Here is a 22411-nt window from a genome sequence, read left to right as displayed (position 1 = left end):
CACCTCATTAAGATCTTATAATTTGTTTCTTGTTGTTTGTTACATAGCGAGGTTTTGAAAGTGAAGTTTATCATTTGTTACCTTTGTTCGGGAGTGAAAGAAGAATTTAATTCCTTCTTCCACTTCTCGAAGCAAGGCAGTTGATATTGTTCAGTAGGTGTATTTAATAAGTTATAGACCCAAGATAACACATGGGGACAATTCCCTTCTTCTGAACAAATTTTTTCAAAAGGTGTTAGCTGGCGACCATAATTTTGGGGGTTGGGGATTGTAAGTAGAAAATGGTGTAGTTGGCACGCATTCCAAAAGGGCAGTTTGAATACCTCTCTACCTCTCTGCCGCTCATCAGAGTCTCTATTGAAGGCCACTTATTCTCTCTCAGAAAACGTGAGGCCTTAAAAATACCTGCCTTCCGTAGAGAACTGAAGGGTTTTATATCAATACCCAGCAGAAATCTAGGATTCCCCAGAATGGGGTATAGTGGTGACTCCCTTAGAAACAGAGAGCCTCAAAAACAGGTGAAAAAACTGATCTTTAATGTATTACCTATCAGGGGGTGTAGTTTCAACTCTGACTGTAATTGATCATAACACCAGAGAGCTCTCTTAAGGGGGTATAGTCGTTTGTGCCTGTTCAAGGTGTACCCACAATATGGAATCCCCATGTGGGCACCAATCTACTTGTCTACGTATATGCAATAGGGAATGGGTGGCTAATGGCCTTTGGAAAAAAAAAATGCCAAGGCCGAGACCTGACTCTTGATAGAACCCAAGGCCAACTTTTGATCAACACCTCGTTGAGGGAAAGCCAAGATCCGAGCCACCGAGTAAGAGCAAGGGGGAGCCCCAAGAGGCTCACACCACGCAATGTACGACTTCCACATACGATGATAGATCTTCCTAGAAGTCACCTTCCTCGCTCTAAGCAGAGTGGGAATAACTGAAGCAGACAATCCCCTGTCCTTCAGCACCTGGCTTTCAACAGCCAAGCCGTCAAAGCCAGCGACCGTAAATAAGGATGGAAGATTGGCCCCTGAGATAGTAGATCCTCCCTGAGAGGAAGTCTCCAAGGAGCATCTGCGACCAGCCTGACCAGGTCGGCGTACCAAGCTCGGTGAGGCCAGTCTGGGGGATGCCTGCTACTGCCAGGGCCGCAACAACACTTTTGGTGCCCCCTTGGTGATTGACATAACCCAAGGCCGTGGTATTGTCGGATTGAATGTGCACTGGACAACCCTGAAGGTACTCGGTCCAGTGGACTAGGCAAAGCTGGATAGCTCTCAGCTCCAGAACATTGATCGGTAACCTGAAATCCTCTAGGGACCAGACTCCTTGAGCAGACAACCTGCCGAGAACCCCTCCCCACCCGAACAGACTTGCATCCGTGGCGACATTGTCCAAAATATAGGGAGGAAGAATTTCCCTTGCCTGAGCATCGGGGACTGAAGCCACCAGATCAGGGACTCCCTGGTCACCTGGCTCAGCTGGATCTGATTGTCCAGGGAATGTGGATACTAAAGGTAGATCAGTCAACGCCTTCTTTGAGGTCTGATCTGCAGACCAGCACTTCAGCCAAAGTATATACCGGGTGACCACTGCCGAAACCGACCGTACAACCCATATGGGAGCAGTATCCAGCGCGGCATCGCAAACAAATTGCAGCCCCTGCCCCAGCTGGTCCAACAGCTCCGCAAAGGCAGGGGGAGTTGTTTTCCCTCCAGGTCACGGCGTAGCAACTTAGCCCATTCAGTCAAAGTTTGCGAGAGAAGGGCAACAGTAAACACCGGTCTTAGTGCAGACCCCGCCAGGGAGTACATATTGCCGGCCACAGACTCTACCTTTCTATCTGCCAGATCCTTAAAGGATGGGGAATCCTCCACTGGGATCATGGTAGCTTTATTCAGTCGAGACCGGAAGGTCCACTGCAGGTGGCACAGTCCACTTTTTAGATTAGGGACTCCACAAAGGGGTAGCGTCTAGCAATCTGCTTAGGCACCCCAGGGCAGGTTACGTTTGGCTTGTGAGTGCAGCTGCGTCCTCCATTTTAAGGGTCTCACGCACAGATACGACCAGTGCGTCCACCAGCACCTTTTCTTGTGCGGTGACGGAGGTAGAGATGTCATCCTCCCTGTCAGAGGAGACAGTGCGCGAGGTAACGGACCTGACAGGGAGACCCTCGTCTGAGACATCAGATGAGGCAGGGGTAGGCGGAGGGCGTTTCTCAGCACCTCACCCTTTAAAGGTCACCTCCATCCGGAACACAAACGATTCCAGGACCGCCGAAATTGCATCCATGGACAGCCGGGGTCTGGAAGGCACTGTGGCCTCCATGAGGGGGTCAGATGGGGACACATGATCTTTAGGGTCCATGTTGCACCAGAGGAACCCGTCAGCAAAAGTTGAAAAAAAATGACACAAAAAATGTCTTTTTTTTTTGAACGTCCCACTGCACTACAGCGCCCCCCAGAGGTCAGGCAAAGTGCACTGGAGACCCCCAGCAAAGAGAGAGAGAGAGACCCCCAGACTCACCACCCTGTACCAAAGATGCACCAGGAGGCCCAGAACGTCGGCACAACACGTGTCAGCAGCAATCTCGATTCCAAAGAGGAGGATCTGAAGAACAGCCCAGGGTATAGGGAGGGGTTCCATCCACAAAAAACGCCTCCAGGAATTCCCATTCTGATTCCTATTAGAGAAAGCCACCACAAATTGGCCGTGCCAGGTGTACCAAGACAGCACATGAGGCTACAAGAAAATGGTGGGTGGCCTGCAGAGCAATTGAGGACCCTCGTGGGATCAATCGGAAGGTGGGCCCTGGAGTAACAGACCCCCCCTGCACGATTGTTCGTCTGGCACCGGCGGCGCACCCCCCCCCCCACAACCGGCCTTAAGCGTGATCCCAGCCTCCAGTAGTAGGTCCAATAGCCCCCAACAGTGAGGGGGGGGCATGACAGGACATAGGGGAACCCGGAAAAGTGAGGGTCCGACCGTTCCAGGGAGGGGCTCGCGTCCACCCCAAATTCTGCCAGGGGAAGAGGGAGGAAAATCTACTCACCATACCAGAACAGGCGGGCGCCATCTCCTGACGGAACCCCTCTGAACCGAAGTGGAAGGGGCTGTCAGCCAAATAGGCACGCTGCGACTCGGGCCCAGACTCGGCCGTATGCGACCTGGCGAGACGTTTAACTCACGGGGCCAGTCCCCACCCAGTGGGACTATGTCACGGCCGACCCAGCGCGGAGCTAAGGCCTGCACGCACTCTTTGGCTGGCTGGGGTAACCACTGGATCTATACATCCAGCCTGTCCCCCAGATCCGGCATAGTTGCTTATAGATCTCACAGGAAAAAATACGGAGGAAAGCTAACTAAAAACTACAAAAAAAAATAATTATCTAGAAAAAAAACTTTGCCAGGACCAGAGATCCCAGGAAGGAACTAGGTCCTTACTGCTGACTAGGCAGATTAAAACTGACATCCTATAGCAGGAAGAGAGAGGGTATACCCCCTGGGACTGCCCATAGGCGTAGCCAGAACTTTTTTCTGCCTAGTGTCCTACTCCTGTAGGGGGCAGCATAACCCTACTGATATGGATCAGAGACTGCATCCGTCAATGAACGATAGAGAAAGGAGGGTTTATGCAAAATTAACTCCGGCAGCTCTAGTTCGCACCCTCCATTCAGTAGTTTTTTGTCTACTGCTTTTCACTCTGCTGTATACCGTACGTCAGTAAAAAAATGCTACCCAAACACTGCGGGGTGTTTGTGAAGTGGGGGGGGGTGTGAGACAGAGGACACTACAGTGGGCAAAGGAAACTGCTATGGGGCCCAGAGAACACTGCTTGGGGGGGGGGGGGGGCAGAGGACACTAGAATGGGGAGGTGATGTGAAGAGAACTGCCTAGAAAGTGTTAGCTGAAGTTTGGCTTTCATTTGTTTAGTGTATCTAAATATGCTAGAAATTCAACCTCAGATTAACAATGCTGCTGTCTGCTACTCCTCCATCCAGAGTGCAGGCACTCTAATACAGAAAGTGTGTTACTGGCCAGATCATCAAGTGAAAGCAGAGAGAAAAAAAGAAGTAAAAAACAAACAAATGCAAATGCAGGCACCACATCCAATGATTGCTAAGCTGCTATATATATCACATTTTGGTTTCGGGTTTAATACTGCTTTAATAGTTATATATACTCACAAGATAGTCATCAGGGCGAATCCCAAAAAGTTCTCGAAAATATCTAAAGGCAACGGGAGCATAAGTCTTAAAGCGGAAGTCTGGATAATGATGGGCGGGTGTTAGATTACTTCCTTCACTGCAAATAATGAAAAAAAAAAAAAGTTAAATTACCAATAGGTATTGCAAAATATGCTGTGAATTGAATCATTTAATTCTTACCTTGGAAAGAAGATGCTTTCCACAACATAAAAATCCTGCATCAGAACATCCCTTTCTGGTTTGGAAGTTAAGTTTCCAACAGTATATCCAATACCCAGCTGGATGGTACCTTTTAAAGTTGAAGATGTTGTCTGTGAAAACAAGGCCCACAACAAACTATGTGTTTTTCTTTTGCCAGCCGTAATTTACTTTTTTCACAATCTTATCATATATATTGTATTGACATTCTTTAGCACTCTACAAATACACTCCTTTAAAACAATGGCAAATAAAGTGTATGTTAACACAAGAAATGAACTTTCCTTATTTGCTCCCTTTCTGTCTGCTAAACATACCATTGAAAGCTTTTGCTACTGGAGGGTTTATGGCCACAGCAGACTAAAATGGCTACTAAATAAGCACGCCAACTGTGGACCATGGTTTGACAGGTAGAGGCTTCTCCAAAATGGCACTGGATTTATCTCAAGTTAGATGCCCACCAACCCTTTAGAGCATTTTAATCCTGCAAGGGGACTCTTCTTATTTGTCCCACCACTAACACATGCAGCCGAACCTAGATTAAATCTTATTGCAAACCACATATTTTAGAGAAAAACTATTGCGCTAACAAAAACAGTTACAAAATCAGCTGCAGTCACTACAATACAACAATATTGTTAGAATCACTATATATACAAAATGCCGTGCTAAAATTGGTATAAAACATTAAACATGTGTTATAACACATAATAAATTCATAATAAATGCAGTGTAAATTAGTATATCAAATGACAAAAGTGCAAAGTGCAAAAAATTGTGCAATAAAGTGTGCAAAGGAGGTTACAGGAGAGTCCAAAAAGTACTTCCACCTTCCAGTAGAGGTCAGAAAAATGAAAACTTTAAAAAACGAGTTCAAAAAGTCAAAATGTCCAAATCCAGCTATGAATATCCATATGAAGGGAGAAGTTCTGTGTTACAGGATGAAAAGAGGGGGAATGACACCACCAGTGCTCCAATCACCAAAGGGGAAAACTTGAGAGCACTTGCCAGAAGTAGTTGACTCTAATTTCCATATGACAAGAGAGTCGCATGGGCTTTAAGAGTATAGTCTTGTTGAAGCAACCCTTGGTATATGATCTCACTCTCGCTGGTTCAGATACTCAAAAAGATAGAGAAAACTCCACATAGTGTGATTGGAGTGCAAATTCGAGTATTTATTAAAAGGTATAAAACTTACATTTTCCATATGAATGACAAGCATAAAACACAGGTGTCTTGAATAGGCACAGTATCAAGATGAAAGCTCATTGAAACCCAATGTACGTTTCGTCCTCTTGGACTTTCTCTGGGGTAATACCAATTCATATTTTGTCTAGTTCTTTGTCTAATCAGGACTCCATTATTATTTCCTGTTTTTCATTGATTGTCACCCAATGGATGTTAAATGATTCTCTATTTGCAGAAAAGGAAATTCTACAAAATATTAGAACATTGAATTCTAGAAATTTTAGAAACCAGAATGGACAAATGCTTTTTGCTCAACACCCACACAGTGTAATCTCTCTCCACACTGTAAGGCCTAAAAGGCAGTTATCAGAGGTCAGATTGTTCAAAGCTTATGCAAGAAAAAATAGGATGTCAAGTTAGAGCTTGTCCATGTATCCTAGAACACTCAGACCTAACCTTTCCTCTAAAAACTTTCACATGCTTGAAAAAATAGGAAGAGATTTTTGGATAGGCTTTGACAAATAATGTGGAACACAAATTCCAAAGGCCTAAGCAAAGATTCTATTCCAAAAACAATAAAGGGAGACTCTTTATTAGTGCACAAATTAAAATGTTTTAGACATATGCACACTCTGATCAGGCTCAAAATGAGAACTGAGCAGGGAGCAAGTAACCTTTAAATAAAAATTTAAATTTTGGCAGAGTTCAAGATGCATTTAGCCAAGCTTTACTCTGACAGTTTTTCCTTTAAACAAGATCTAGCAAAAAAATGTACCACCTGGATTATTTACATGAAATTCTGCATGCCCTCCTAAACCCTTTTAGAGGCAGACATTACACCACGTGATACTAAACTAAGCATGCCAATATCTTCTATGCAGGATGTGGAAACTTTACAAGCGGACATGAACAAAATAATGGGGTGGGCAACTACATGGCAGATGAGGTTTAATGTTGAAAAATGTAAATATTTATGCATACAAGCACCAAACTTATTCTCTCTGGAGAAGAGACGATTGAGGGGGGATATGATATCAATGTACAAATACTGTACTGGTGATGACCCCAGCCAGGGCGGGTACTAGACTATTTTACGCCCTAGGCAAGACCAGCTACTTGCGCCCCCCCCCCCCCCCCAAAAAAAAAGGGAAGGGGTTAAAAACTTCTCTATGTCATACCCAGTGACCCTGATCCGATGGTTCCTCCATGTTATGCTTTCATACCCAGTGACCCCCCATATTCCTCCATGTCACACCCGGGGACCCTAATGTCCCTCCGTGTTACACCCAGGGACTTTGATGTTTTTCCATGTCACATCCTTGGACCCCAATATTCCTCCAAGTCATGCTGTCATACCCACTGACCCTGATGTTCCTCCTTGTCACACCCAGGGACCCCCGTGTTCCTCCATGTCATGCTGTCATACTCAGTGACCCCAATGTTCCTCTATGTCAGACCCTGATGTTTTTCCATGTCACAGTTGGGGACCCTGATGTTCCTCCATGTCACACCTGGGGACCCTGATGTTCCTCCGTGTCACACTTGGGGACCCCAATCCCCCATGGCACACCCAGGGACCCCAATTCCTCATGGCACACCTGGTGACCCCGAACTCCTGTTACACCCGGTGACCCCTATCCTCCATGTCACACCTGGTGACTCTGATTCCTTCTCCCAGGACGCTCCTCTCCTGGACCACAGTGCTCACCACAGCTCCAACCGGCTCCTGGTGGAGGGAAAAGCAGCAGTCAGAGAGCTCTGCAGGTTCATCACCAACCTCCTCAGACCATTCCGGTGCCTCGTCGCTTCTGCCCCAGTAAAGGTTCCTCCCTCCAGTGCCGAGCTCCGGCTCAGGTTCAGCTCTCCTCCACTCCCTGCTTAATACCAACCCAGGGAAATGAACGGCTGCCTACCAGCTCAGTGCAGAGAGTCACTTCCTGCCTGGGGTTAAGGCCGTTCAGCTCCAGCTGAAGAGGATCACCATGCAGGCAGCACTCTGGTGGGCTCCATTCCTGCCTCTTGGGGCCCCTCCAACAGTGGTGGAAAGCCAGGGCCTGATAGTTCCGCCACTGCCCAAGACACCTGGCATCTTTCTCTGTCCCTTCTTCCTCCCCTACCGCCACCTCTCCCCTCAGCTCACAATAACCATTCATGATGAAGAGAGAGTGCCGACTCCTGGCTGCGCCCCTAGGTGGCAATGCGCCCTAGGCGGCTGCCTAGTTTGCCTAGTGGAAGCACCGGCCCTGACCCCAGCATAAGGAACAAACTTTTTAGAGAAAGGGAATATAATAAGACACGTGGCCACTCACTAAAACTAGAGGAGAAACGGTTTAACCTTAAAATACGTAAGGGGTTCTTCACTGTCAGAGCAGTAAGGATGTGGAATTCTCTTCCACAAGCAGTCGTAACAGCAGGGAGCATCGATAGTTTCAAAAAACTATTAGATGGGCACCTTAAAGACCACAACATACTGAGGAATTCAATGTACGGCTAACAGCAAACACATACACACATCATAGGTTGAACTGGATGGACTGATGTCTTTTTTCAACCTCACAAACTATATAACTATGTAACCCCTAGGAGTGACATCTGCTGTTCCTTCCCTCAAGAGAGAGAAACGTCAAGGCCCTACTTGCTTTTCAGCCTCTAATTATATATAACATTTTATGATATAATAACATCACATTTAGTACCTATGTACAGTACAATGAAGTTAAATGTCCAAAACGTTATCATACCTTTACAAACCTTCATAAGCACATACACTGATGACACCCAGTTCAAGCAAAGATCATCGGGGGGTGTGGCCTTCACTGGCTTGTGAGAGGACACACTTCACGGAGCTCCCACTGTGAATCCTGCATAAATCATTCCCTGGCTGTTGATCCTGCACTGCATCGACCCTCTTTCTGGCTACTGGTCCCCTGCTACACCCAGACCTTAATTTCTTGTGTGGGTGATGACCCGTAAAGGCAAGGAAGAAGCCGCCGCGGCCATGGAGCTCCAAGATGGCGCCCTCCTGTCTCAGTGGACATGTCACGAACCTGGTTGGAGGCTGAGGTGATGAGAGGGCTCCCCTTGCGGCTGAATGCAGAGCACCCCTGGAGATGGTGACCGAGGGTGCTGTGCCCAAAGGTGCACGGGTTGCCTGCAGGAGTAGCTGTGCCAAGAATCGGATCCGCAGTAGATAAGACAGTCACTTGGATCACTGGAAGTGCAGGCAGGTTAGTGCAAATCAAGGTCAGAAGCCAGGCCGAGGGTCAAACACAGGTAGTCAATCAGGAGCAGGCAGGGAGAAGTCCGTAAGGCAAGCCGGGTTCAGAGCAGGAGAAAGCCAGAAGCAGGTCAAGGATAGCTGGGTCGGTAATGGGTAATCAATCAAGCAGGAGTTTCAAGGCACAAGGAAGTCAGGTACTAGCTGAAGATAATCCAGCAATGAATGGCAGCCAGTGCTGAGTTTATATAGGAAGTGGATATAGATAAATGGTACTAATTAGGACGTCCCACATGGCCATTTAGGAAATTAGCATATATGTCATTTCCTGACAGTCCTGCGCGGCCACTTTGGAAATTGGCATATCTGCCATTCCCTGACAGTCCCGCACGGCCATTTTGGAAATTGGCATTTTTGCCATTCTTTATCAGGTTCTTCCCTGACAGTGCCCCCCCTCCCCCCCGAGGGGCAGCCTCCGGATGCCCAAACGTGCCTGTTTCTCCGGAAATCTGTTGAAGAACTCCTGAAGGAGTTTAGGGGCATGTACATTACTTGCTGGTTCCCATGAGTTTTCTTCAGGCGGGAACCCATACCACTTAATGAGATACTGCACTTGTCTTCCTCTTCTTCGACCATCTATAATGGCCTCCACTTCAAATTCCGTGTCCTCCCCCACCGTAACCGAAGGTTGAGGTGGCTCCTCCCTGTTAGGAAATGAATTAGTCACTGCTGATTTAAGTAAAGAGACGTGTAAGACTGGGTGTATCTTATAGGAGTTCGGAAAGTTTAGTTCAAATGCCACAGGGTTAACTACCCTTGATTTCAAAAGGTTCAATAAACTTAGGACCCAATTTCGGTGAGGAACAAGTAAGTATGATATTTGCTGTGGAAAGCCAAACTTTGTCTCCAACCTTAAACATAGGATCTCCCTTCTTCTTTTTGTCAAAGTGCCTCTTATAATCCTCTTGAGCCTTAAGTATTGCTTCTTTAAGGGTCTGGTAGTTGGACTGTATAGCGGTCACCCCTAAAATGGGGATTGATTTGTGGAGGCGTGAACCGAATTATTATATGCAAATTCGGCACACGGAAGAAGAGATGCCCAGTTGTCCTGGGTAAAGGTAGAGAAACATTTCAGGTATTGCTAGAAATGTTTGATTGGCCCTTTCTGTTTGTCCGTTACTTTGTGGATGGTATGCAGACGACAAAAAGACTTGGATTTGTAGAGTCCTGCACAATGATTTCCAGAATCTGGAAGTGAACTGCACCCCTCTGTCAGACACAATACTACTTGGTAGTCCATGTAGTCGGACAATTTCTTTAATGAATATATGTGTTGTATCCATAGCTGAGGGGGTGCCTATCATAGGCAGGAAGTGAGCCATCTTGGACAGTCTGTCGACTACTACCAAGATGGTGGTGAATCCGTCTGAAGGGGGTAAGTCGACAGTAAAATCCATTGATATCATCCTCCATGGCTGTTCCTGAACAGGGAAAGGTCTCAGCAAGCCCCAAGCCTTGGTATTGTGACCTTTACGCAGGAGTCCACATAATCTTTACAATCCTGTCTGAGATTGGGCCACCAGAAGGATCTTTGAACAAGATCACAAGTTTTTCTGACGCCAAAGTGGCCGGTAAGAAGGTGATCAAGACAAGCCTTCAGGACTTGGGGTCTTACTTCAGGAGGGATGAAAATTTTGTTATCGTGCCATAAGAGATTCCCGTCTCTTTGTAATGCCAAGGTTTCGGCTTCTGGGTACCGGGCAGAGGCTTGCTTGATACTTGTGCTTAGATCAGTTTGGAGCAGCAAAAAGTTGTGTGGTGACAGGATCGTGCTGGGAGTAGGTGTTTTCGGGGTCTCTGGGAACATGCGGGAAAGAGCGTCAGCTTTCCCATTTTTGGATCCTGGGCAATATGTAAGGTGGAAGTTGAACATGGAGAAGAATAAGGCCCATCGGGCTTGCTGTGGTCTGAGGCTCTTGGCGGTCCTGAGGTACTCTAGGTTCTTATGATCTGAAAAGATCATGATGGAGTGTGTAGCGCCTTCCAGTAGATATCGCCATTCCTCCCGTGCCGACTTGATGGCTAGTAGCTCCCGGTCACCCACATCATAATTGTTCTCTGGTGGAGTCATCTTCCTGGAGAAGAAAGCGACAGGGTGAAGCAGGGCCTTGGGCCCCTGACATGAGACAGGATGGCTCCTGTGGCAACTTCAGAGGCATCTACCTCAAGAACAAGGGCAAAGCTGGATCTGGGTGTTGCAGTACTGGAGCGGATGTAAAAAGGATCTTAAGCTGATCAAAGGCTAACTGGGCTTCCTGAGACCATTGGAACCAGACCTGCTGTTGGGTTAACTGGGTAATGGGAGAAATGATTGTAGAAAAGTCCTCGATAAAGCGTCTGTAAAAGTTAGCCATCCCGACAAACCTCTGGATGCCTTTTTTGTCAGTGGGAGCTGGCCAATTGATAATAGCTGATAAAGAGAAATGACCAGCGCTATGGACTAAGGTGCATATGGGGGGGGGAAGGGGTTTTGTGAATGGAAGGTGTAAGCTGCCACCAATCAACCCTTGAGTACAAGGGTAAGAGTGCAATATAAAAATGTGATGATTGATATCGGCGCTACCTTATAATATATGAAGTAAACACACAAATATCAGAGTGTCACCAATATATAGTGAGTGAACTCCTAAACGAAATAAATAAATAAATAACCAATGTGTTTAATGAAATTCCAAATAAAAACAACCAATGCGGTGATAGGTGTACAAAATAACCATATACAATGATAGTGAACATAAAAGGAAAAAAGAAAGGGGGTTTTCCCACAACCACAAGTGTATTTATCAGGTATAGAATTTCCTGATATATGTGCCACACATGTGATATAAAAAATAAATATAAATACTTGCTGCTGGGTAAAATTAAAACTGTCCACTAGGTGGCGTTTCCAATAAGAGCTCATGCAGCAGTGTATGGTAAAGAAGGTGAATAAGTGCTGCTAAATGATGTGCAAAAATGGCCACTAGGTGGCGTTTTTCCAATACAACCTGTGAAGCAATATGGATGGGGGTCTCTTCTCCGTGACGAGGGAGCAACTTCGAGCCGGCACTTGCGCCCTAAATGCTCACACAGAGAGAAGGCCCCATAATGAGTAGTTAATCCATACAGTGTAGAAAAAAACGCAGTACACTCACTGGTAAGTTGCGGTGATCGGGATCAGAATGCAGTCGGTGCGCGCCGGGATGCTTCCGCGTTCCACGGCCGACAACCAAAAGTGACGTAGTACGTAGCAAGACTCCGCCCTACGCGTTTCGTCAGAGGGACGTCAACTGGATGTTGGAATGTGGCTGGAGCATTACATAGTCCAAAGGGCATGACTAGATATTCAAAGTGCCCAAAGCGGGTCCTGAAAGCTGTCTTCCACTCATCTCCCTCGCGAATGCGGACCAAGTTGTAGGCACCGGGTAAATCTAGCTTGGTTAAGATTCGGGCAGAATGGAATCTTTGGAAGAGTTCAGGGACAAGAGGGAGTGGGTAACGATTTTTAAGAGTAATTTTATTAAGTTCCCGATAATCCACACAAGGTCTCAGTGAGTGGTCTTTCTTCTGAACGAAGAAGATGCCGGCCCCAGCCGGAGAGGAGGAGGGGCGAATGAATCCTTTCTCGAGATTTTCATTGATATAAAGGCGTAGAGCCTCCAATTCAACTTCGGAGAGAGGGAAAATTCACCCAAAAGGAATCTCCGCACCTAGAAGTAACTCAATAGGGCAATCATAAGGCCGATGAGTGTAACGCTCCGGCGTTTGTTTAGCGAACTGGATTTGCAGCTGCAGAATTTCCACTCAGTAGTCGTGTAGAGATGTGTTGAATCACCATATCCAACTCTCCAGACTCATCATTGTGGCCCAGCCTGCCTCAGCATGCAAATATACAGACACTCAGATAAGATGTTCCTGGAGTGATAGGTTGTATACGATAGTATAGAGGTGATGTTCTGAAAGGACAGGCGTGAGTAGTGATAGCAATGATAGGCACTCAATAGTAATGTTCAGGAGTGTTAGCAGATGGTGATAGATAGTATGCAGATAGGTTAGCAATCATGTACAAATAACAGGTGGTAGGGGACAGCAGATGAAGTGTACAGGAATTGCTAACTCAGTGCAAGGGTATAGATGGTAGTAGACTCAAGAGCTAGCAATCTATGTAACAGTGCAGATGATAGAAATAGTAATGCATAGATAGCAACAGTCTTTAGTATGCAAGAGTAGATAGTGTAAGTTGATAGGAAGGAATCCCCTGTGGGGTACTTATCACTAGTTGGTTTAGAGAGATGAGGGGTCCGGTAATGAGATAAGGATCAGGTAGCGAGATACAGGATCAGTAGCGAGATACAGGATCAAGTAGCGAGACTCCGGTCTATCCAGATACTGGGGAAATAGCTGGAGGCTTCGGCAGCGTCAGACAAGGCTGTATAACAAGCGGTTTGCACGAACACCTTGTGAGTGAAAGCCGGCGATTGAAATAGCCGCTCAGAGCGGCGCCTAGTGATGACGTCATGCGGCTTAAAGAGATAGGCAGGTATATGCGTTCCACCTAGCTGAAAAGGTGGGACGCAATGCGGAAGAAATGGGCTGGAAGGGTACCGAAGGTACCAGAATCTTACAATGAGGTGGTAGGGCATCAGCCTTTTTCTTGTCAAAAACATCCAGGTAGGAATGATAGGCTGGCGGTACTACTTGGCTAGTACTGGTGATGGGTTGAACAGACAAACAAACGGGAGGCTTGCTGATTTCGGGGACAAAGCAGTGCTGCTGGCAGTATTCGGAGTTGAAGGAGATTCTCCCCGATGGCCAATCAATTTGAGGATTGTGGGCCCGGAGCCAAGTAATTCCGAGAATAATAGGGAACATAGGGGAACACAAAATATCAAAGCAGAAACACTCCTGATGACCAGAGTTCGTCCAGGTTAGGATGGGGATAGTCTCCACGGGTCCAGATCTGGGAATAGTCCCATCAGCTAGATGGACTTCAAGTCTCTGCTTCTTATTCCTAAGCGGTATTTGTAATCTCTTTGCCAAGGTGATGTCCATGAAGCAGCTGCATGCTCCGGAGTCCAGGATTGCCTGGAGCGGGATCTACCCTTCCACCACCTGCAACGAGATGGGTAGGACAAGGTGAGCAGGAGGGGATCCAGAGACCTGGAAGTAGACAGGACATGGAGGAAGGCACTTACTAGGTCTCACGGAACAGTTGCTTAGGAAATGTCCAGAACCTCCGCAGTACAGGCAGAGATTGGCTTGTCGTCGCCGTAATTTCTCAGCAGGGGATAGGGTACCCCGTATTAGTCCAATCTGCATCGGTTCTCCTTCAGCAGCAGGAGCAGGGGGAGATTTAAGCACAGGTGCAGGTCAGGGTGGAACCCTGAGGAGCATCCAGGAAGGCCGGTACGTACCAGTATTTTTAGCCCTTCGCTCCTGCAGGCGGCGATCAAGCTGAATGGCCAGCTTAATAAGATCCTCCAGGGTGGCCAGGGCATCAACTCTGGCTAATTCGTCCTTAAGGACTTCAGATAGACCAAGCCGGTACTGGTATTTAAGAGCTGCCACATTCCAGTCGGTATCTGCTGACCACTTTCGGAAGACAACAGTATAGTCCTCCACTGGGCGTCGCCCTTGTTGGAGGTTATGAAGGGCAGTTTCTGCAGTCGTCACACATTGAGGATCGTCATATAATTGTGCCATGGCATCCAGGAATGTGGAGACTGAATTAAGCACCGGGCTCTTCTGCTCTAATAAATGGTGAGCCCAAGACTGGGGGTCTTCTGAGAATAGAGATATGATAAACCCCACCTTCACGGACTCCAGGGAGAAAGTCCTGGGATGGAGGGCAAAATATAACTAGCAGGCGTTCTGGAATGCCCTAAACTTCCGTCGCCCCCCCCCCCCCCGAGAAGCGTTCGGTGACAGGAACTCTGGGTTCTGGAGCTGGCATGACCACCGAGGAGGCAAATGCGGGGTGTTCTTGGGCTGAAGCAGAGGGTGCAGCAGGTGGATTCTGGGACTGGTGCAGCAGATACTGCAAAGTTCTGTAGGCGACCCTCTAATTGAAAGTATCCATCTTGCAGATTCTTCACTGCTTGGGTAAGGCCGGCAACCTGCTGGCACAAAGCCTCTAGCGGGGAAGCACCTCTTTCAGCCTCAGACATAATTGCTGGATTATGCTGTCACGAATCTGGTTGGAGGCTGGGGTGACGAGAGGGCTCCCCTTGCGGCTGAGTGCAGACCACCCCTGGATATGGTGACAGAGGGTGCTGTGCCTGCAGGAGTAGCTGTGTCAAGAATCGGATCCGCAGTAGATAAGACAGTCACTTGGATCACTGGAAGTGCAGGCAGGTTAGTGCAAATCAAGGTCAGAAGCCAGGCCGAGGGTCAAACACAGGTAGTCAATCAGGAGCAGGCAGGGAGAAGTCTGTAAGGCAAGCCGGGTTCAGAGCAGGAGAAAGCCAGAAGCAGGTCAAGGATAGCCAGGTCGGTAACGGGTAATCAATCAAGCAGGCGCTTCAAGGCACAAGGAAGTCAGGTACTAGCTGAAGATAATCCAGCAATGAATGGCAGGATTCAGGAAATAGGAAGTGGATGTAGATAATTGGTACTAATTAGGACGTCCCATATGGTCATTTTGGAAATTAGCATATATGTCATTTCCTGACAGTCCTGCGTGGCCATTTTGGAAATTGGCATATCTGCCATTCCCTGACAGTCCCGCGTGGCCATTTTGAAAATTGGCATTTTTGCAATTCTTTATCAGGGTCTTCCCTGACAGGACGCCATGAGGCAGAAGCAGAAAGAACAGAGGTGTTAGTCTAACAAGACCAATAAGCCCAAGAAGCAGCCCAGAGACATGCTGTACTACAACTAGAAGCTGTCGAGCTCTGGCGGCCCCTTTCTCCAGATGCTATGGCCTTCACCTCCTCACCTGAGCTGATGGGACAGGAGGGAGCTGACATACTAGAGGATACAATGCCTCTGGAGACACCGCCTGATCCTATTCCTGATATATTTGAAATGCCTGTTGATGACAGTCCCCAGCCCAGTGAAATATTGCAGGCAGTGAATAAATGTACTGCTTCAATGGACATCTCAAGGAGCATTTGAGGAGCTAAAAGAAACCGTGTCCCTCCTATGCCAAGACCTCCAAAAAATTAGGGAGGGAACAACCGCTATAGAGGGTTGCATCAGTGAGTTGGAGGATAAAATGCCCCCCCTTGCCAGGGATGCAAGAATGGCTTCACAACAAGTCATTGAAGCCAACAACAAAGCTGATGACATTGAAAATCACCTAGGGCATAATATCATCTGTATAGTGGGGCTCCCTGAGGGTCGGTGGAGGACCCAGACTTTGTGGAGCGGTGGTTACAGGAAATATTTGGCAAAGAAGCCTTTACTTATCTATACGCGGTGGAACGGACTCACCAGACACCCCCCAGACCTCTCCCGCCCAGTAACCAATCCTAGATCAATGCTAGCCCGACTTCTGAACTATAAAGATCGCAAAATTGTACATCACTTAGCCAGGGAGAAGGGTACTGTTCAATATAATGACACTAAAGTTTAATTTTTTTCCTGACACTTCCCCCATGGAAGTACAATGCAGAGGGACAAAATTTGTTAATTTGAAAAAACTACTTCAAAATCTCCAGCTAACATACGCTATGTTATACCCTGCCAAGTCAAGGCTTACAGCCAGAGGCCAATCCCACTTTTTTTAAACAGCATCTGATACAGATCCTGGCTGGATCACAATGAACATGACCTACGCTGCCGTCGGCAAGATAGGGGGAAGACTGACTTTTAAAAATATAGCCTCACATGGTCGATGTAATGCATGCTCTTTGTAGCCACAGGGCTGCCCATTCTTGTAGAGGGACTGTTACTACCACTTATAACCAGCGTGTTAAATGCCAACCCTTCCAACGGTTCTTACCTCATGCCAACAAGTGAGAAGTATGCTTGCTTGCAGTTCTTCTACTGTTTCATGCCATGGTTCGTATGGCAAGTGTCCCTGTGCCCAGTTGGTACCCAACAACCCTCTGGGGGACAGGCTTAATTGGTGTGGAGGGAAATTGCCTTGTTGAGTTGATGATCGTCAAGATCCCCAAGCCTCCCCTTCCAAGTCAGATCACCTTAGTTACCTGTGTTTCGCAGTTGCGCAAAGCTGTTCAACTCCGGTTATGTGAACCTATCCAGTGTAGACTAACTTCCTGTTGCACTTTTGGATACTATCGGATGTTGTCACATTCATAGTTGTGTGCCTTTCCAGGGCCTGACTTCAAGCCCTTTATTTCCATGCCATGATTATTATGACCTTCTGTTATGTCTGCTATGCCTTTGGTCTCCTGGAATGTTTGAGGAGCACATGACTCATTGAAATGCCCCATGATCTCATTCTGTCTGTGCAAAATCCCCCCTTTCCATCATAGGCCTTCAGGAAACCCATCTTACATAGTTATATAGTTACATAGTAGGTAAGGTTGAATAAAGACAATAGTCCATCCAGTTCAACCTGTGTAGGTATGTGTGGCCGTAATCATCTCGCATACCCCTGAATGTTCTGATTCTTGAGATGTACGTCTAAGATTCTTTTGAAAGCCACCATACTTCCCGCAGAAACCACCTCTTGTGGTAGAGAATTCCACAATTTTGTAGCCCTAACAGTAAAGAACCACCCTCGTTGCCTGAGGTTAAAACGCTTCTCCTCTAATCGCATTGTATGCCCTCTAGTCCTCATGCAATCCTTCCAACTGAATAGCCTTTTTTCTATGCTGAGATCACCATTGAGATATTTATAAATTGCTATCATGTCCCCTCTCAGGAGTCTCTTCTCCAGGGAGAATAAATCAAGCGATTGTAGACGGTCTTCATGATTAAGGTCCTCCAATCCCCTAATTAGTTTAGTTACCCTTCTCTGGACTTTCTCCAGCTCCAACACATCCCTCCTGAGGACCGGCGACCAGAACTGGACAGAATACTCCAGATGTGGTCGGACCAGAGTTTTATAAAGTGGTAGGATTATAGTTTTATCTCTGGAATACATCCCTTTCTTTATGCATGCTAATATTCTGCCGGCTTTGGCAGCTGCCGCTTGACATTGCGTGCTATTGCTTAGTCTATCCTCTACCAGGACTCCCAGATCTTTCTCCATTTTTGATTCCCCCAAAGGTTCCCCCCCTAAAGTGTATTGTGCTTTTATGCTTTTAGTCACCAAGTGCAAAACCTTACACTTCTCCACATTATTTGATTTAATTTATATCTTTATTGGTGATTTTTTATATATACATACATTTCAAACAAACATTGTCATGATCTGACCAAACCCCACCCCCCTTAACTCCCCCTCCCTCCTCCCCCCAATTAAACCAAAAAAAAAAACAAACACCGAAAAAAAAAAAAAAAAAAGAAAGTTTTTATACGTTTATGCACTCATTCCCAACATTTCTTCGTATGAAGATGTATTCCATACTATATTACCGTACGCCAGAAGGGGTATGGGGACCATCCCCCGCAGCCTGGACCAGGCTCCGCCCAGGATGACCCTCTCTTAAAATCCCTTTAAGAAGAATTGGCTTCAAGTATTGCACCCAGGGTCTCCATCTCAACTTAACTTGATCCTCTGAATTTCCCAATATGGCGGACAGTTCTTCCATCTTAAAAATCTCGTTGACCTTCCCACACCACAACTCGTAAGTTGGGATCACTGTCTGTTTCCAGAAAATAGGTATGCATGCCCTTGCTGCATTCAACAGACCCAGAGTCAGGGACTTCCTGTAGCTCCGCACTGAGCTTCCTGTCAAATGCAGCAAGCACAACGCTGGGTCCTCTAGTATATCCACGTTGGCTATATGTTTTATAGCCACTGCTATCTTATTCCAAAATGGCCGCACTCTTTTACATCCCCCAAAAATATGTACCATATTTCCATCCTCCAATCCACACCGCCAGCATTTTCCTGAGACCGCCTCTTTTATTCTGTGTAATAGTGATGGGACTCTATACCATCTGGTTAGAATTTTATACCCTGTCTCTTGGATCTTACAATCTAGTGACGATTGGTGAACTAATCTCAGGATCTTATTTATCTGCTCTTTTGACCACACGGTGTTTAACTCCTGCTCCCATTTTTGGATAAACGGCAATTGTTGGTCTCCCTCATCTTCTGACAATTGTGTATAGAATCTTGAGATCAAATGGCCCGTCGCGTTACCTGTTCTACACATATTTTCCAGATCCGTTAGCTCTCGTGGTGCATACCCTTTCTGCCGAACTGATCTAATATAATTATACAACTGATAAAGGCTGAAATAATCTAGCGACTCTCCTGCACCTGTCCTAAGTTCTTCTAGGGAGGGCATAGGCCCATTTTGCCATATATCACCTAGGCGCCTTTTACCATTCTGAGCCCACCTATGGAGTCTGGCATTTATACACCCCGGGGGAAAATCCGGGTTCCCCAAGATCGGTGTCATCGGAGATATACCCGGGGCTACCCTCCAAAGCGACTGAATTCTCTTAGTTTCTTTTATAGTCGCTCCCACTGTAGGATGTTTGAGAATAGCGTCTTTTGATTCGAACACCGACCATGGGGCTGGGGGGGTTAGCTGGCCTGTTTCCTCATTCTCTAAATCCACCCATCTTTTGGTAAGTTTATTGCAATGCCAGTCTACCACCCTTACTATATGGACCGCCCTGTAATATCTCAGGATATCTGGTAATCCCATCCCACCTCTTACTTTGGGTAAGGCCAACGTCTGCATCTTAATTCTCGGGGATTTGTTTGCCCAAATATAGGCGCGGAGTATGCCCTTGATTGATTGAAAGAATTCTTTTGGAACTGCTATTGGAATTGTCTGCATTAAATACAAAATACGGGGTAACACATTCATTTTAATAACGCTACAGCGCCCAAACCACGTCACTGCCAACAGCTGCCATATTCTAAGATCTGCTTTAATCTTTCCTACAAGCGGAAGGTAATTCTTTCTATAGAGATCCGCAGGATCTGCCGTTAACTGTATCCCTAAGTATTTCAGCGTATCTGAGGCCCATTGAAACGGGAACGCTGTTCGAAGTGCTCTCTCTTCTTGGTCAGATAACGATATGTTGAGTGCCGCTGATTTAGTTACATTAATTTTATAATTAGAGAACCCACTGTATGTTTTCAGGGCGTCTAGAATATTTGGTAATGAAAGAGAAGGGTTAGTAGCAAAAAACAGCAGGTCATCCGCAAACGCGGCCACCTTGTGTTGTTCCCCCCCGCTTTGGATTCCCGCTATATCCGGAGAACTCCGAATTCTGCACAATAGGGGTTCCAGACACAACACGAATATAAGCGGGGATAGAGGGCACCCCTGCCGTGTGCCATTAGAGATAGGGAAGTAACTCGATAATTTACCCTAACCGCAGCCGTAGGGACCGTATAAAGTGCCAGTATAAATTGCAGCATTTGTGGTCCGAGGCCTATGTATGACAGGGTGGCCCGGATAAAATCCCACGCCACCCTGTCAAAGGCCTTTTCCGCATCTGCTGCGAAGAGAACCATCGTCTTCCGTGATGTACGTGCCCGATGTATTAAATCTATGGCTCGGATTGTATTGTCCCGGGCCTCCCGGGTAGGAATAAAGCCCACTTGGTCGAAATGGACCAAGTCTGCCATATGTGGTAAGAGCCGATTTGCTAATATTCTTGCGTATAGTTTCGTGTCTACATTTATCAGAGATATCGGGCGATAGCTGCCACAACACAGGGGGTCCTTCTCCTCTTTAAGTATTAGAGTAATATGCGCCTGTAAAGAATCCAACGGGAATGCCGCTCTTCTTCCCACTTCATTGAAATGTGATAGTAGGGGGTTCTTTAAACGCTCCCCAAATTTCTTGTAATAACTTAAAGTAAAGCCATCTGGGCCAGGTGCCTTATGTGCCTTGGTAAGTGAAATCACAGCGGCCAGCTCTTCCCCCGATATCTCGCCTTCCAAAGTCAGTACTTGGTCTTCTGAAAGTGTACGCATGCCCGAGTCTCGTAAATACTCCTCTATCTGCTTCCCCTTTTCTGGACTTTTCTTGCTCCCTATTTCCGGTAGGTTATATAGTGACCGATAGAAAGAGCAGAACTCTTCTGCTATGTCAGCTGAAGTGTGAACCTCCCCACCTTTTGTATTTCTAAGACGTAAAATTTGAGTTTGTTTTTGGGCCCCTCAATGCTCGTGCCAGCATCGCCCCTGGTTTATTTGCATATTCATACAGGTGTCTTTTCAACCATAACATATTTCGTACTGTCTTTTGGAAAAGTATCTGATTCAATTCCTCTCTTACCCGCATGAGAGGGATCAAGTGAGCTTCCGCAAGCATTCTCTTTTGCTGTCTACTCAGATGTTCAATTTTAGTTAGATATTCTTTAATTTTCGCCTCTCGCTCTCTTTTACGCTGTGCACCCAACTGTATCAGAACCCCTCTTATCACGCACTTGTGCGCTTCCCAGATCGTGGAAGGTGAGAGAGACTCCGATGTATTTTCCAAAAAGTAGTTATGTAACGCCTCATCTATCTTCCCCTCCGTTTCCAAGGATTGTAATAAGGCCTCATTTATGCGCCATGATCTTGGACTACAGTTTTTTGATTCCCACTCTATACTCACATACACCGGAAAATGGTCAGAGATTGAAAAATCTCCGATATCTGAGTCTGTCACTAACGGCAGGTCTGCCTGGGTAACCAGGATTCTGACTATCCTACTATATGCCTTGTGGATTGGAGAACAGAAAGTGTAATTTCTCTCCTCTGGGTGCATCAACCTCTATGGGTCGATGAGGCCCAGGAGGGAGATCTCTTTTTGTAGCCTTCGTAATTTAGCAAATGACATATATGAGCTTCTTTTGGAGGTATCCAACAGAGGTTCTGGGGCATAATTAAAGTCACCTCCCATCACTAAGTGCCCTTCCCGGAATTCAAGGACAACTGGAATCATTTTCTGTAAAAACATTACATGCTCATATTTGGGAAAATAGACATTTACGAGGGTTACCTCGACCCGTCCTATCCACCCCTTCACCAACACGAACCTACCCATTGGGTCAGCCAATTCTTCTTTCAGGGTCCAATTCATAGCACTTGATATTAAAATGCTCACACCCTTTGATTTAGCAATAGGGGATGTAGCGTGGTAAACCCATGGAAAGTCTTTATTGTACAATTTTGGTACTGCATTTTTGCGGAAGTAGGTCTCCTGAATGAAAGCTATTTGTGTAGCATCTCGTTTTAGATCTCCCATAAGTCTCCTACGCTTCTGTGGGATTGATAGTCCTCTCACATTATAGGTCGTAATCTTACAACCTGCTGCCCCCCCCTGGGTCGCCCCACCTCCAGCCACCATTGTGGAACGGTCCCCTGCCCCCTACGGCCACACAACCTATGCGAGAAGAAAAAAAAAAATCAATAAAAAAAAAAAATAAAATTTGACAAGAAAAGAAACCCCCCTTCACCCACACAAGTATGTATATACTGTTTAATACCCACTACCCCTACCCCCTCTAATGGTTATCTAAACCAG

The 22411-nt window shown here is 46.5% G+C and overlaps 1 protein-coding gene across 1 annotated transcript in view; it reads right to left on the bottom strand.

Annotated features, from left to right (window-relative positions):
* PIP5K1C (phosphatidylinositol-4-phosphate 5-kinase type 1 gamma) overlaps positions 1-22411 on the bottom strand; it is a 476610-nt gene that overhangs the window by 310155 nt on the left and 144044 nt on the right. Inside the window, exons 4-5 of the mRNA XM_082248247.1 lie at positions 4391-4521; positions 4190-4307 (exon numbers count right to left, since the gene is read on the bottom strand). Of these exons, the coding sequence (XP_082104373.1) occupies positions 4190-4307; positions 4391-4521 (249 nt within the window). The remainder of the gene's footprint in view (positions 1-4189; positions 4308-4390; positions 4522-22411) is intronic.

This window comes from Pelophylax lessonae, assembly GCF_965119305.1.
Source record: "Pelophylax lessonae genome assembly, chromosome: 1".
NCBI lineage: Eukaryota > Metazoa > Chordata > Amphibia > Anura > Ranidae > Pelophylax > Pelophylax lessonae.
This window is presented reverse-complemented; position numbering and strand designations above follow the sequence as displayed.